A 14,752-nucleotide genomic window follows, 5' to 3' on the forward strand; every position below is an offset into this window, starting at 1 on the left:
CTGATTCTCTTTATATTCTGCTTTACATTCCTCCCAAGTCTTTCGTTGTATGGGTCTTTAAGACAAGCATTTACAGTACGAGTGGTTTGTGGTTTTTATTATTGAACTTACTTCAGGTGTATGGTCGTGCTTGTTTCTGTTCCTGTTGTGTTAAAAGCACCATTTTCTATGTTCTCTCGCTTGGCGGGGATTGTAGTGGTAACAGGCTGAGCCAGGCAGGACCTGTTCCCTAGCAACAGCCTCCAGACCCTCCTGGGGGGCACCCAGGTGCTCCCAGGCCATAATCCCTCCAGCGTGTCCTGGGTCTGTCCCTGGGTCTGTCCCTGGGTCTGTCCCTGGGTCTGTCCCTGGGTCTGTCCCTGGGGACTCTCCCCAGTGGGCTGTGCCCAGTACACCTCCAGCAGGAGGCCTGGAGGCGTCCTCCCCAGGCTACCTCAACTGAATCCTCTTGATGTGTTTCCTACAGAACACTCGGAAAAGCCCACGTGGTGTTGATGCAAGTTGAGAGGAAGGATTAGAGACTTAGCATTTTAACTCTCATTCACATGACCCTAGAGAGGGCTAGAGAGGTCATGGGATTTTGAACCAAGGTGTAGATATGTACATTGTGAAAGGAAAGCTAATCCATTGATAAAATCCCATCAGTACTTTGTAGCCATCAATCGTGTCCAGTTTTTTTGTCCTTAATGCTTTTCAGGTTCAGTGCCACTGAACTAGTTCTCATTCATAAGTAAGTATTGTAGTTTGTTAAACAGACCAGCCAGTACCTCTAACTCCTGTCCTGTGACTTTTGTTTCAGTTCTTAGGTGCAGAAAATGCTCTAATGATTTACAATATGCTTTGGTGTTTTAATGTATTTAATTGCTTTAAATTATGAAGTAGTTAATAATTTCCTATGGAGGTACTAATGTAATTCAGCTGTTCATATGGCTTCTCTCATTTCCCATGAATCAAACATGAGCAGTGATGTGTTATAAGGTTTTATGGAAAAAGCAAAATAAAATGTTTTCTTAATGTTTATGCTAAGTGCTGAAATACAGCATCAAGATCTCAGTTTAGGAGCACCAACAGTGTACATTCTAGTTTCATTAGCTAGAAGGCATGCACCTTCTTGAAATTTCAACCAATCTGCTTTTGATGGATTTTTTTTTAAGACGACAAACCACATGTGGATCTGGGGAGCCAGGTGAGAGGAGTGGCAAGTTTCAAATGGCACGAGTAAAGGAAACAGACAGGATGCAACCGCCTGGTGCAAATCCTTTGCTCATCTGCACATACCCTGTACAGACAACCGCTCACGCACGCGTGCCCATATTTGTACTGTACATGTGTAAACAATAATTGTTGAACAAGACAGCATTTCTGCGCACTGCTGTTTTAAAGCACTGTGACGTTTTTGGGCTGAAAAAAGATAAGATACTTTAAAAAATAGGAGACTTAAAAACAGAAAACGGAAAGCCTGTGCCGCGCTCTGATGTGGAGTTTAATGAGCGCTGAGGGTGTGGACACCTGTGAGCATGCTTGCGACTGTGCTCTCAATGCCCCTATCTTTTCACTCAGTTTGCACCAGGCTGCGCTGGATTATTGCATTCCAGATTCCCTGGGAATTTGCTGAGGGCTGCACTGTTCCTGCCACCTTTTTTTTGGGTTTTGATCTCCTGACCCCCAATGGCACTTCTGCCAAATGCTTAAAACCTGTCAGGAGCCAAAACGCTGATCAGTCCCAGGTGTGGGGCGATGGGGATGGGGGGTGGGGGGGTGTGGTATAATCACTTTCAGCTGCCTGCTTGCAGCCAGCCATCCAAAATCGCTCGATCTTCCTGGACCCTCAGCTCTGCCTTGGCATGCAGCTGTTCTGCAGCTGGTGGAGCACAGTCACAGCATTTCACATCTAAAAGGGCACCATTAAGAACAACGCATGACCATCAAAAAGATTTGCTAAACTGACAATGTTACCTTGTAATTGAGGGAAGCACTTTAGTGTAATTGAATTCTCTTTAAGCGCTTTACATGCACTGCCTAGCAAGAGAGAGTTTTATTTTCTTCTGCAAAGCAGTTTCAGATTGTAGTTGCTGGCACTTAAGAACGACCTGGGTTTTTTTCCTCTTTGATCTCTCAGCCGACAAGTGTACGTCAGATAAGATGGAACAAAAAAAAATCTGAATCAATTTCAGAAAACACTTTACAGTGCATTTCTTTGCACAAATATCGTGCTAAGGTCTGGAGTTTACTTTCGTGCCTGATCTTATGTGCACGTGTCCTGGTTTTAATTGAGAAGGAGGTCCAGTTTGCATAGGTCCCTCCCGGAATATGACCCCTGTGGTCGCGGGCTCCTGTTTATGACTCTTCCTGTCCACAGGGGGTGTGAAGTCCTGCTCCCTGAACTGCCTAGCTGAGGGCTACAACTTCTACACAGAGCGCGCTCCGGCTGTCGTGGACGGCACGCCCTGCCGCGAGGACTCTCTGGACGTCTGCGTTAATGGCGAGTGCAAGGTGCGTCGTGCCGTGCCTGCAGCTCGGGGTGGATCAGACGCCCGGGGTCGGGGCCTGGGGCCTGGGGCGAGCCTGGCCTCTGTTCTCATTGTGTGTTGGCATCCTTCCGTCCTTTACCAGATAGCCGCTTATTCCTCCAGGCTGATCCCAGAAGCGCTGGGCACGAGACGGGCATGCACCCTGGGCGGGATGCCAGCCTGTCACAGGGCACAGACAGAGACACATGGAGACAATTTAAATGGAAATGGTGCCCCTGTCTGAGCATGATAAATCACTAGTTCAACAGGGAACATGGGACGGGTTTAAGGAGGTACAGCGTTTGCCCACTTAATTGTCTAGTCCGTCAGTGGCTGACGTCTGCCTAGGGAGAGGTGACCTAGGTGTGGGCAGCTGCAGTGGACTAGAGCTGCCTGTCTCACCAGCTGTGCCCCCTGGAGTCTGTAAGGGCTTGTCTTTTGCTCTTTTACTTAACGGTGCTTCTAAATAGGCGGGTCTGGGGACAGCAAAGAGCATCAGGATGATTGAGGCTGTCCATGCTGTTTTGTTCCGGACAGTAGGGTTTAATTTGGTGGGGGGTTAAGCACTCAAAACACAGGCCCTGCAGACAGGTAAAAAAGATACATATACCCACATACACCCACAGGGCTGCTAGATCTTAAAAACACCCTGTTAAGCGTGAAGTTGCTCATTATCAAGGGTAATGGGCTGCACATTTGCAAAACATTTTGCCTGGGAAAAACATGCACAGGCTGCCGATAAAGAAACACAGAGTGCAAAACCCCTTCCTTTATTTCCTACAAGCGAATGTTATTCCTCAGCGGGGTGCGCCCTCGTGGAAGGATGCTGTTTGTCTGACCTTTGACCCCGTGACCCTCTGTCCCAGCAGCACGTGGGCTGCGACCGCATTCTGGGCTCGGACGCCAAGGAGGACCGCTGCCGGATCTGTGGGGGCGATGGCAGCCGCTGCGAGGTCGTAGAGGGCGTCTTCAACGACTCCCTGCCAGAAGGAGGTACCTGGGACAGCTGTGTGCTTTTTCTCATCAGATTCAGAATGGAAAGAACTAGACGAAACCCTCAATACAGCCCCGTCTTGAAAAGAGCCGAGCTGGGACATCCCTGAGCTAAAGGAGAACGCAGAAAGGAAATAATGAAATAACAATTGCACGACGCAGAAGTTGCTCAGTGCCGTCCGTGCTCATTTTAACTGCTTTGAACGTTTTCTCAAGCGTGGTGGTGATGTTGCAGCTGAGGCCGGCTAGCTGGAGGCTACATCCTTGCACACATTCAGCCAAATTTCCCATTTCCGGTGGGCTGGTAGAAACGCAGGCTCCTTTCGCAGCTGCGAAGCCAGGAACACTTTGAACCTCCGGGGGCGGAGGAGGGGGTGTGTGTGCTCGAGGTTAGTGGGGTAAAGCACCGCTGCCGGGCGCAGGAGTGCGATTTCATGTGTGGTTGTGGTTAAACCTGCGAGAGTATGAGAAAGCATGTGGGAAAGAGCAGATAAACGTGAAAAAACAACACCCACAGGTCACAATTCACATTTACAGTGGTGAACCCTCCCAAGAACTGCTGTGGGATTGTAAGACGCACACAGTGACCCCTTAGAAGGGTTAAAGGCCTGCTGTCAGGACTTATTTCCAGGGCCCGTGTCACCCTTACTTAGTCTGGTTGTTTTTTGCAGCAGTCCGGTCTCACTTCGGGGGGCCTCTATCTCATCCTGTTTGGATTAGTCTTCCGTTACTAAACCAGAACATGTGTTTTCTGAAAGAAGCTGGCTGCTTGACACCATGCCCGTTCCTGCTGGTGAGGGCTGGTGATGGAGAGCTGGCTGGGAGGGCTCCCCTGTGAAACGGGGTACAGCCCCCCACTGGATGAACGCTGAAGTAAATGCATGAACCAGGAAAACAACACCTCACACCTCTGGTTTCCTCTCTTTCTCCCTTTTTTTTTACCAAAGAAAGCACACTTATTTCCAGGGAATCATTCATGTTTCCCCCTGCTGTTTGCACACAAAAATACAAACTCCACACAGACAGCACCCAGGAATTGACCCCAGCGCTGCAGGGCAGCTGTGATTGTATGTCTATAAAATACCACACTGATGCATGCACACTGCAATGCAATCTCTATATCCTGTAAAAAGGTGTCACAAAAAATAATTACTTAGGCATGAATGCGATCAAGGCCTGTTATCCCACATGGCTAGACCAGACCGCATGCTAGCTGATGTCAGGTGGATCACATGGCACAGCACCACTTCACAAGCTACTGCCCCTGGTGCCTGAAAGAGGCTACAGCACTCCATCGCCCTGGGGAAGTGTCTGAGGAGCACAGCTCTCTCCTGGTTAATCCATGTCCTTTTTGCCTTAGGTTGATCACCCTCCTTTCTTTTTATTCTTGCTGTGAATGCTTGGCTTTGTATTTGTCAAGTGCCTGTTCCTGTGGCTTGACTTCACTTTTTTCAGAACCAGATTTGTTATGACAAATGTGGTCGGACTAATATCAGCAGAGGTCGTCCCAGCAGGGCTAGCCACACACACGCCTTTCACACACACTGACACGGCGGCTGGATTCCCCACAAAAAAACACATCCTTTTTCACTTCAGTGATGTTTTGAATTAAAAAAATAGAAATGGAAGGCCTAAAGGACCACATGTTTGTTTTAAACCTTTGTGAATTTTTAGGATTTATTCTTTGCTTCTGTGCCTTTCAGCACAGTCGCTTGGGTTTTTGAAAACGATCTGGTTGGTGTGAAATTCCTGGATTCTTGTCAGGAAAACTTCCATTCCTACCTCCTTAGGTTTCCCTGTGACTGAATTCTGTTCAATTATCCAATCACTGGTTCTCTGCTCCCGAATCTATTTTTGCATGCAGTCCACGGTGTTTCATACTTTTTGATGCCTTTACTGACTGCATCCTTCACAGGATACTACGGCTAGCTAGGCAAGTGTCTGATTTAATGGAAATGTTTTATTTTTCATTAGAGAGGGACTGAAAGATGGAGAGCTCCCTTTTGTTATGTGTTAATGCTGTAAAAATTGCAGTAATAAAACAATAGGAGAAGACTTCTGTTTATGCTATGATATATGAAACACCATTGCTCTTTGGTTTTTACTGGAGAGATTTGATTACAGGAGAGAAGAAACAGTTGTTTAGGATTCCTCACAGGACATCTCTGCATGTAGCTTATACAGTATATAGAGTGTTGTTTTGTTAGAGTAATTGCATCCCAGAATTTGCTGCATGTAAAAGGTGAAGCACAAGGGTTCCACATAAAAATGTGAGGCTTATGTCTCTTGAATAGGGACTATGGTTCAAAAAGAATGAGAAGAGTCAGGAGAAATGAGTGGTGCTCTCTGTGAAGCGGGGTGGAGGGTAGTGTCAGGTCTTGGACATGCAGGGTTGCCTATTGAACTGGCCCACTCATCTTTATTGATGATGTAACTGATGATCGTAGCAGCAGAATGACTTGAGAAGTGTACAGAAACATCTTTTCTACAAGAAAATGCCTCAAGACACACTGGCCAGGTCTTCATCACACAGCAAGACAATGACCCAAAACACACTGCCAACGCAACCTAGGAGTTCATCAGGGGGAAAACAGTGGAAAGTCTTAGACTGGACAAGTCAAACTCCTGATTTCAATGCCATCAAACATGTATTTCACTTGCTGCAAAGGAGACTGAAGTCAGAAACCCCCCCCAAACAAACAACAACTGAAAATGTCAGCAGCACAGGCTTGGCAAAGCATCTGAAAAGAACAAAGCACAAGGCTGGTGGTGTCAGCAGGTCACAGGCTTGATGCAGTTATTGTGTAAAAAGGATTTGCAACAAAATATTAAGTTTTATCCTACTTTAATTTACTTAAATTGTATTTTTTCTCAATACTTACACCTCCAAAAAAAGTGGGGTATTATTCTAAAATGTTAAAACATATATGGAGTAAATACCCAGAAATAAAAGGTGACATTCTGTACTTTTGCTTCATATTAATCTTTTCATCTCAAATCCAGATTGCTTGTGTATACAAGAAAAATAGCAATTATGACTTCACTATCTCAGTACAATCTTGTGCAGTAAGCAAAAAACTGTACTGAAAGTCACAGAGTAAGAAGAAGGATTCACAGCTGGTTTATCTATTTCACAAATCTGTACAGGCTGTAGTAAACCTCACTCTGGTCTTTAAATACACTGTTGAGCTGAAAGCAAGCAAAATGAAAGAGCCACTTCCAGCGGTATGAAATGACAGACTTAAGCAGACACAACGTGGCTCAACGTATCTCCATTCTTCCTAGACCAGAGCAGGATAAAAATAAAATCATCCTTATTTCCCTTAGGGTTTGAGAGAAGGTTGACATATCCTTTCATTAAGAAGAATAACTGTAAGCAAACTGCTAATTAGAAGAAATGAACATTCTGTTAGTGGAAGATTTGGCAAAAAGAAAAATCAAGAAAAGGTTAGAAAAACTACGATTTGAAAATAAACTAATGAACAGCACACTGTTATTTATTTAGCTTTCGCTACCTGTAATGAAAGCTGTAAAATACTGCTTCCAGTTCCTGTAAGGTTTCAATGATACTTACAGGCTATGGTCTGCTATCGTCTGATATCTGGTATCGCCTGATGGCACTTAACCTGGCTTGTCTGTTCAGGGGGTCTATCGAACAGGGTGGCCCCCTCCCATTTGTAACAATTCTTATGTTTTTAGGGGTTCATGAATGTACTATTTGGTTAGAACATCTTGTCTCCATAATAATAAAATCATTAATGTTTCTTGCAGTGGATGGAATCATGACCATATTTTCCTACAACGTGACTGAATATTATCCACACATTTGAGAATCATTAGAGATGCTCTTCAAGATGTGTACATCATAAATTCCCTTGACAGCGAGAAGAGGAGACTTGCATGATGGCAGATGTTTTTTTGGGTGTGCATTTTTTAGTGAAATAATCATATATTGTTTCTCACTAGAGGGGCCCTTTAAATTGAAAACAACAGATGCTGCCAATGCAATCCAGGAGGGTCTCGACATCTGCAAGTCTAACATTCGTGAATTCGCTTATTCGCCACTTGTTCTGGCTGACTGGGTCTTGTATGGAGGAAGAGCAGAGCGGGCTGAGACCGAGCTGAGGTTGTTAACCACATCTTTCAAATTAGCGGAGCAACAGACAAGGATCTAGCTAGTGACCGAGCCTCTCCCTGCCCCCTGCCCAAGTACCCACTGACCTAGTCTTCGCTCCTCAGCGTGGTCTTGTTTTAGTATTGTACCGAACGCTCCAGGTTCTGTGTCAGCAGCGTGGGGAATGACAGGCTGGAGACGAGTGTACAGGCTGCCTGATGGTTTTATTGCCCTTTCCATTACGGTGCAGTGTTTCTTTTAAAACCTTAGATTTTTAAAACTTGAAATATGATAAGATCTCTGCACTAACCCTAGCGAATATTAGACCCTATCAGTCCTGTATATCAGTTTTTGACTTTGGTTCCTACAGATGTAGTTGAGATTGTATGGGGGCCTGGGAAGCTGCTGTATGCCTTTGCATTGGAGCAGCGTGTAGTTTGGATCGGCCTGGGCTCTGGAGCTGGCAGCTCGGCTCAGGGACGCTGGTCTTCAGCATGACAGGCCCGGCTGGGAAACATCGGACCGGTACAGACATCCCCCTAGAGGCATTGAAAGACTGAAGCTTGTGGTAACAGTCTTTTCAAACTTGGCTGTGGGAAATGAGTATGGTGCTTGTGTGGATTTCCCATCCTACATACAGTACATCTACGCCTTAACTTGCTTTGACTGCGATGTCTCTGTGCCTACAAGTTTATTCTAATTTTCCGATCGTGTGCTACAGTCATTCTCTGGAAGGAAAGGAAAGATTTATGCATGACCTCCTTCTTTTCAGTATGTACCTCAGTTGAACTTGCATATTGTACATTGGGCTTTCTTACTTAAACCTGCTATACATTTGCTATTTGCTACGTCATTTCAACTCTCGAGAGCCTTTTAAGGGTCTTGTGTTTTCAAGTCTTTCCTCCAGTCGAGACGTTTCAGTTTTCAGTTCTGCTATATAACCCTCCTCTTCAGAGGTGTGACGCTAAAGCTCCTTCGCAGCGCAGTCAGGATCGGTACGCAACAAGCCCCGTCCAATCGGCGGCAAAGCTTGTTCATCCATTGGGAACCGCGTACTGTAGGTGTCGGTCGCCTGTTGTGTTCTGGATCAGGCGGAGCCCAGGTATACCGTGGAAGTGCCAGACTGCTCCCACTTTGATTCGCCTGTTTGTGATTTCTACTCACTCGTTATAGCCCGTCACGGAGTAGGCGTCACAGAGGCAGCATCATTGGATACTAACTTAACTATTACCGACTTCCGTAACTCGTAACCTATCTTCTGCGCTGATACAGTTCAAACACAGGTAAGGAGATGGTTTTTCAAGACGCCCAGCTTAGTAACAAGCATGTGCCGCTCACATGCAGACGGGCCCTCCCGTTGAAATCATCCATCCTGAGCTGGCGGAGTCAGGTGGCCCGCAGGTGGAGGTGTTGCCTGGCTGCGTGGACGAGGCTATTCCAAGCTTCTGCTCTGCGCCGAAAACACCCCCAGAAAGCCTCGGAGCCACACCCGGGCCAGAGAGAGCGGCTCCTCAGCTGCCGCTGGAGTTATTTTCAGCCACTTGCAGTCCAGGGGGAGGAGCGGTGGTTGATCTCTGCAGCTCGGGGTGTCGCTGGGCCAGCCTGCTCCCCGTGCGTGTCCTGGGGAAGGTTCAGCCCAGCCGGAGAGGAAAGAGTGAATAGAATGTGCGTTCTCTCATGCTTTCACCCCTCACCTCATGTGGTCGATTCCCCCAGCCTGGCCTCCCCACGAGGACGGAGGACTGGAGGGTGTGCTGGCTGGGGCAAAGGAAGACTGTTTCCCTCTCCTCGGTGCCCCACTTTTATATAGAGCTCTGGCAGTGCGTTGGGGTCACTCCAGGGCTGTAAAAACCTTTGGCAGGGCTGCCTGCAGCATTCGCTCTCCCCCAGGACTTTATTTACAGCTCTTGATTGTTAACAGCAACTTTCTTTCTTTGCCAGAGCCGCACATGTTTGGTTTCTCCATTGTATCAGCTCCTGCACTGGGCACGGGTGAGCCGCCAAGAGACCTCTCCTCTTCCAGCAGCTCGAACATGAAATAAATATTCATTTATGCACTACTCCTTTACAGCCTCGTGCTGGCGGGCAGCACGGTATTATCTGGCGGAAGGCCTGGTCGAGAGTCTGGGATAGTGCAAATTGCAGAGGAGTTTCAGTGAAAAGAGAAAGTGCTAGCAACTTGAGAGGAGCTGCGCTCAGCAAACTGCATCGTTATTTTTTTAATTGCAAGACACTGATTGTCGTGTTATCAGAAGTGCATTAAAGGAAATGTGTTTCTTGTCAGATTGTTTTGAATCCAAAGTGTCTGCGTGCAGTGAAACAGAAATAACTCTGTGTGGCAGGAGGTACATGCCGGGACTGAGCCGGGACTGAGCCTATACAAGCTAAAGTTTTACCAGACCACAATGATAACGGAAAAATGGGTCGATTGTCACATATTGACTAGAACTGTCTGCTGTAATATTAAAATCTATTCACAGCCCATACGGAAAAGAGATAAGTGAAGCTGTGTTAGAGCATCTATAAAGTTATAAAAAACAAAATTGCATTATTTGTTAGAATAACAGTTCAGAGGAATTCATAGTGAAAGGTAAAAGACAATTCCAGATCACCAACTCTTGTGTATAAATTCTACAAATCACCAGCTCTTGTGTATAAATATTGATGGCTGCTCTCTTCCCAGCATTCTTTGCTTCTCTCTGCCAATCCCACTGTAACCACCAATGCAGCTAAATTTTGGATTGTTTTACTGCAGAATTCCAACTACTCACATGGCCAGGCTTTCTTTCTTCAGATCACATGCCATTTTTAAATCTTCATGTACAAATCTAACTTGGCCATTGTTGGGCTTAGTCTAATCTCCTGAGGTTAAAATAACATCATGCAAAATGAACCACAAGCTGAGGGAAATCAAAAATTGACATCTTTTTATGTTCTTAGGTTATGAAGAAGTGGTGCGGATTCCAAAAGGATCAGTTCATATCCTTATTCAGGAGCTCAATGTTTCTCTCAACTATCTGGGTGAGATTCTGTTTTTTTTTTTTGCACAACAGAGGGTGCAAATGAGCTACCCACTGTACATCTTGTTTCAGAAAAAATTAAAGCTTTATTTCTTAAAATACTAACTTTTTACATACTGTCTCTATTTCAAGATGAGCAAGTTTTAGAACATACTTTTGTTCTTCTTCATAGACAAAATTTTGATTCTCTTAGCCATATATAAATAAGCATGCTAACTATTATCCTAAAAAGTTTAACCAAGCCAAAAAAGAACAGCTGCGTCCCTCATCCTGGAGAGACCCAATCAGGTATGATTTTTAGGTCATGCTAAATCATCTGTTTTCTAAATATTAGGATCACTTGTACTTTGATTAAGTAAGTTGTTTATTCAATTAAGACAAATCTGTTCATGAAGAGAATCCAGGTTCTGTTCCATACAGGGTCTAAATTATTAGTTTAAAAAACACCTTAATTGATCACAATAAAAGTGTTTGAAGTCTTAAACAAGGGGACCAGGGGACCAGGGCCCCTTTGTGTTTCTTTAATATAAAATCAAATTCTTTTCCAGAATTCTAACCTTCTCAGAGCAGATTGTTAGAACATTGTTGCAGCATGTGTCTACAGTTTATTTCCTCATCATGCAGTGATGCAGTAAATGGGTGTTAAAATGCTGATAGTGGCTTGTCCCCCTTTATGAAACGGGTCATGAAAGGGGTTACAGTTCCCTTCAATCAGGGAACGTTCGTTTTGATGCAATGTGGGCTTGTGATGCGCCTCAGGTTTTTAATGTGGCTATATTTTCACTATACAGACGCTTTAAAATCATAGAGATCAGCACTTGATTATTAATTATTAAGAAAGGCACAGACACAAAGAGACAAGTGAGGGGAAAAAAACAATATAACCTCCCCCAGTGCAGCAGACTGCCAATGTAGAAAATACCCAGGTGACCACTTTTCTATTTGTTTATGTGACGGTGGTGTCTGACACAAGTCCTGCATTTGGCACTGTGAGTCAGTTTTGTGGCAGTTCCAATCTATTTTAAATTGCTGTAGGACTTATTTCTCCCCAGAGATCTCAAATCTGTTATGGTGACTGACAAAATAAATCATAATTAGGTGTCAGGCCTGCCCCTGCGGCAAAGCTTCTGTGCTGCATAGTTGTCGGAAACCAGATTGGAAGGGTCTGAAGAGATTATGTGCCATGAGATCGTTATTTAGCACTAAATAATTACACCAGTATGCCAGAGCCCTGGCCATTACAGAGCTGTCTTCAAATGTCCTGCACCACCTGCTGATACAGGCGTGAATGGAAGTTGCTCACAGGTGGTACAGAGTTCCTGTCGGAACACATTTCCATGGTAACCGGCTCTGATTGACAGCTGGGAGGTCGGCTACCATGACATGCCGCGGGTGCGAGTCTGGCATTCAGAATGTGAAGTAATTGCCTGGGTAACCAGTGCACGTGAGGGCAGTTTTTTTCAGTGTGGTGGAGGATTGGTTTTTCAGTGTTAGTAATGATTAGAATTGACAACCAAGACTGATGTTTTTGAGTTAAAAAAATGGCTGGTTAGGAGCTTATTCACTGTATTTGTTAGTCAGGTAAGGCTGAACTACTCTGAATACAGGGTGATCAGTGTAACTTTATAGGTGTGATCCCAGTGAACATTAGTTTACAGTGGTCTGTAGAGGGGGGTTGTTCAGGCTGGTGTACTCAGGGCTAGATGAGGATTCCAAACTCACACATTGCCTGCATGCATTAAACAGCCACCAGATGTAAACTAGTGCTGGTAGAACCCAGTATTGGGTGTTTAGGGTGCTCAATGCATCACACCACTAGTGTTATTCGGGATAGCTGCCCTGCGCAGGTGTGCAGTACTGCTGGCCTGCAGGCACACGAACCGATAGGAGCCTCAGCCTGCATAGCAGCTTGCCCTTCCCATCTGCAGTGCTCAAGAACAAGGGGGACCAGTATTTCATCAACGGGAAGCTGACCATTGACACCCCGCGGACGTTCGACATCGCTGGGACCACCTTCCACTACCGCCGCCCTGCGGACGAGCCCGAGACCCTGGAGGCGCTGGGTCCCACCAACACCTCCCTCGTCGTCATGGTAACGGACAGAGCCCGCGAGGCCCGACTCTCGGGTGAAACCTCCCCTGGTTCTGGAAACACAGATGTCTTTTTTTTCCAAAGTGTGCAGTAGCACCTGTAAGGGGTTTCGACCATGTGAGCCAATGAAAAATCCTTCGCAAACCTTTTTTCCTCGTTTTAAAAAATACTGTTATTCTTGACTATTAACAGGGGCTACTTTGTATAACCAGGTTGGCTGGTGCAACCATTTTATCTGCACTTTCAGCTAACCTGAAAAGAAGCAAATTCCACTTCCACTCCCAGTATGTTTTCAAGCCGCAGGAGAGGATGATTCGGGTCTCTTTCCAGCGTACAGCAGAGTAGTAAGTCGGGTCCGGGTCAGAGCTCTGCTTTGTGTTAAAGGAGATGCCATGAGGTTTGTGTCTCTGTGCAGGTTCTGGTCCGAGAGGAGAACCCAGGAATCTGGTACCGCTTCAACCCCCCGGTGAGCCGTGACGCGCTCAGCATGTACACCTGGCACTACACCGCCTGGTCCCGGTGCTCGGCTGTCTGCGCTGGAGGTACGGTTGCCCATACACGGGCACACGAGTGGGCCTGTCCAGTAAGCCTCTGTAATCTCCGGCTGCTTCCAAAGTTCAACAGACCGCCCGTCCATCTTCTAGTCTCTTCTTCCGGGGGGAGCCGGAGCCGATCCCGGCAAGCAGCGGGTGCAAGGCAGGCTACCCCCTGGACGGGACGCCAGTCCATTGCTGGGCACACCACTCACACCAGGGCCAGTTTTTCCAAACGCCAGTTGCTGACTTGTAAATAGAAAAGGCGGTTGCAAAAGAAATGAATACAGAAGTGATCACATTAAAAAAGAACTTGTGCCACCGTGCCAACTTAGTTTTTTACGTTCGCCACTATTTTTACACCTGTACCGCGCGATCGCTGACACGTGCAGTCTTCTGCTCTCTCAGAAGCAGTGCTGATCTCGCGCTCCCCCTGGCGGATTGACCTGAGACGAGCTCCCGCCAGACGCCATCTGCGGAAGCGTTTTGGTGTATTTCCTACCCTTGTGATGTGCAGTGGATTAGTCGGGCCTCTGCGTGTCTTTTAATAGCTGTATCTTGTGTGATTTAAATGTCATCAGATACTATCTAATCTTCAAAGAGCTGCACGGTTCTTTTTTTTTCCATGATGCTCATCTCACCCCGCCCCTCTCTAATTTGTTTGTATTTATGTTTTGCTAAAGTACTACAAAGAAACATCAGGCTGGTGAGATTTGCTCTCCTGTTATATAAGCTGATCTGTGTCTTCCAGTGTGTTTTATCACCTGTCAATAATGGGATACATGTTGTGCTATCTTCCTTGTTTAAATAAGTTTGTTGTATATGCAGTGTATACCGTGCCTAGTTATCTGGGGATCTCTCAGTGCTCTTTGAGACGTCCAGCTCTTGGCTGCAGTTCTTTAGAGAAACTTCTCTCCCTGTCTGAGCTTCTGTGAGTGAATATTATATCTCAGAGGCACCCAACTGTATGAATTGATAATGCAAAAATCAGCAAAAAGTATGCAGAAACCTCACTCTAACAGCAGAGTGCGTGGTGTTGCCTTTTCATTGCGCATGAACAGTGTGAGGTGGCACGGTGGTGCAGTGGTCAGCATTGCTGCCTCTCACTGCTGAAGCCCTGGGCTCAGTTCCAGACCTGGGGTGCTGTCTGCGTGGAGTGTGTAATTTCTCTCCATGTCGTGTGGGTTTCCTCTGGGTGTTCCCGATTCCTCCCACGTCCTGAAAACATCCTAGTAGGTTAATTGACGTCTGGAAAAATGGACCCTGGTGTGCGTGTGTGCCTGTGATTGTGTCTTTCCGCCCTGCAGTGGACTGGCATCCTGTCCAGGATGTACCCTGCCGTGTGCCCACTGAATGGCCATGATAGACTCTGGCTCCCCCGCATCCCTGAATTGGACAAAGCTGTCAGACAATGAATGGATGAACAGTGTGTGGCCCACCTTGCATGATGGTAGGGCATTTGCATTCAGGCTGTAGAGATTTGCTCATTTA

The 14,752-nt window shown here is 46.2% G+C and overlaps 1 protein-coding gene across 1 annotated transcript in view; it reads left to right on the top strand.

The window, feature by feature from the left end:
• The window catches only part of adamts10 (ADAM metallopeptidase with thrombospondin type 1 motif, 10), a 47,597-nt gene that overhangs the window by 24,632 nt on the left and 8,213 nt on the right, over positions 1 to 14,752 (top strand). The window contains exons 15-19 of the mRNA XM_088907931.1: positions 2,360 to 2,493; positions 3,380 to 3,503; positions 10,558 to 10,638; positions 12,566 to 12,729; positions 13,144 to 13,270. Coding sequence (XP_088764057.1) covers positions 2,360 to 2,493; positions 3,380 to 3,503; positions 10,558 to 10,638; positions 12,566 to 12,729; positions 13,144 to 13,270 — 630 coding nt within the window. The remainder of the gene's footprint in view (positions 1 to 2,359; positions 2,494 to 3,379; positions 3,504 to 10,557; positions 10,639 to 12,565; positions 12,730 to 13,143; positions 13,271 to 14,752) is intronic.

Source organism: Atractosteus spatula, chromosome 28 (assembly GCF_055471065.1).
Source record: "Atractosteus spatula isolate fAtrSpa1 chromosome 28, fAtrSpa1.hap1, whole genome shotgun sequence".
In the NCBI taxonomy this organism is placed as follows: domain Eukaryota; kingdom Metazoa; phylum Chordata; class Actinopteri; order Semionotiformes; family Lepisosteidae; genus Atractosteus; species Atractosteus spatula.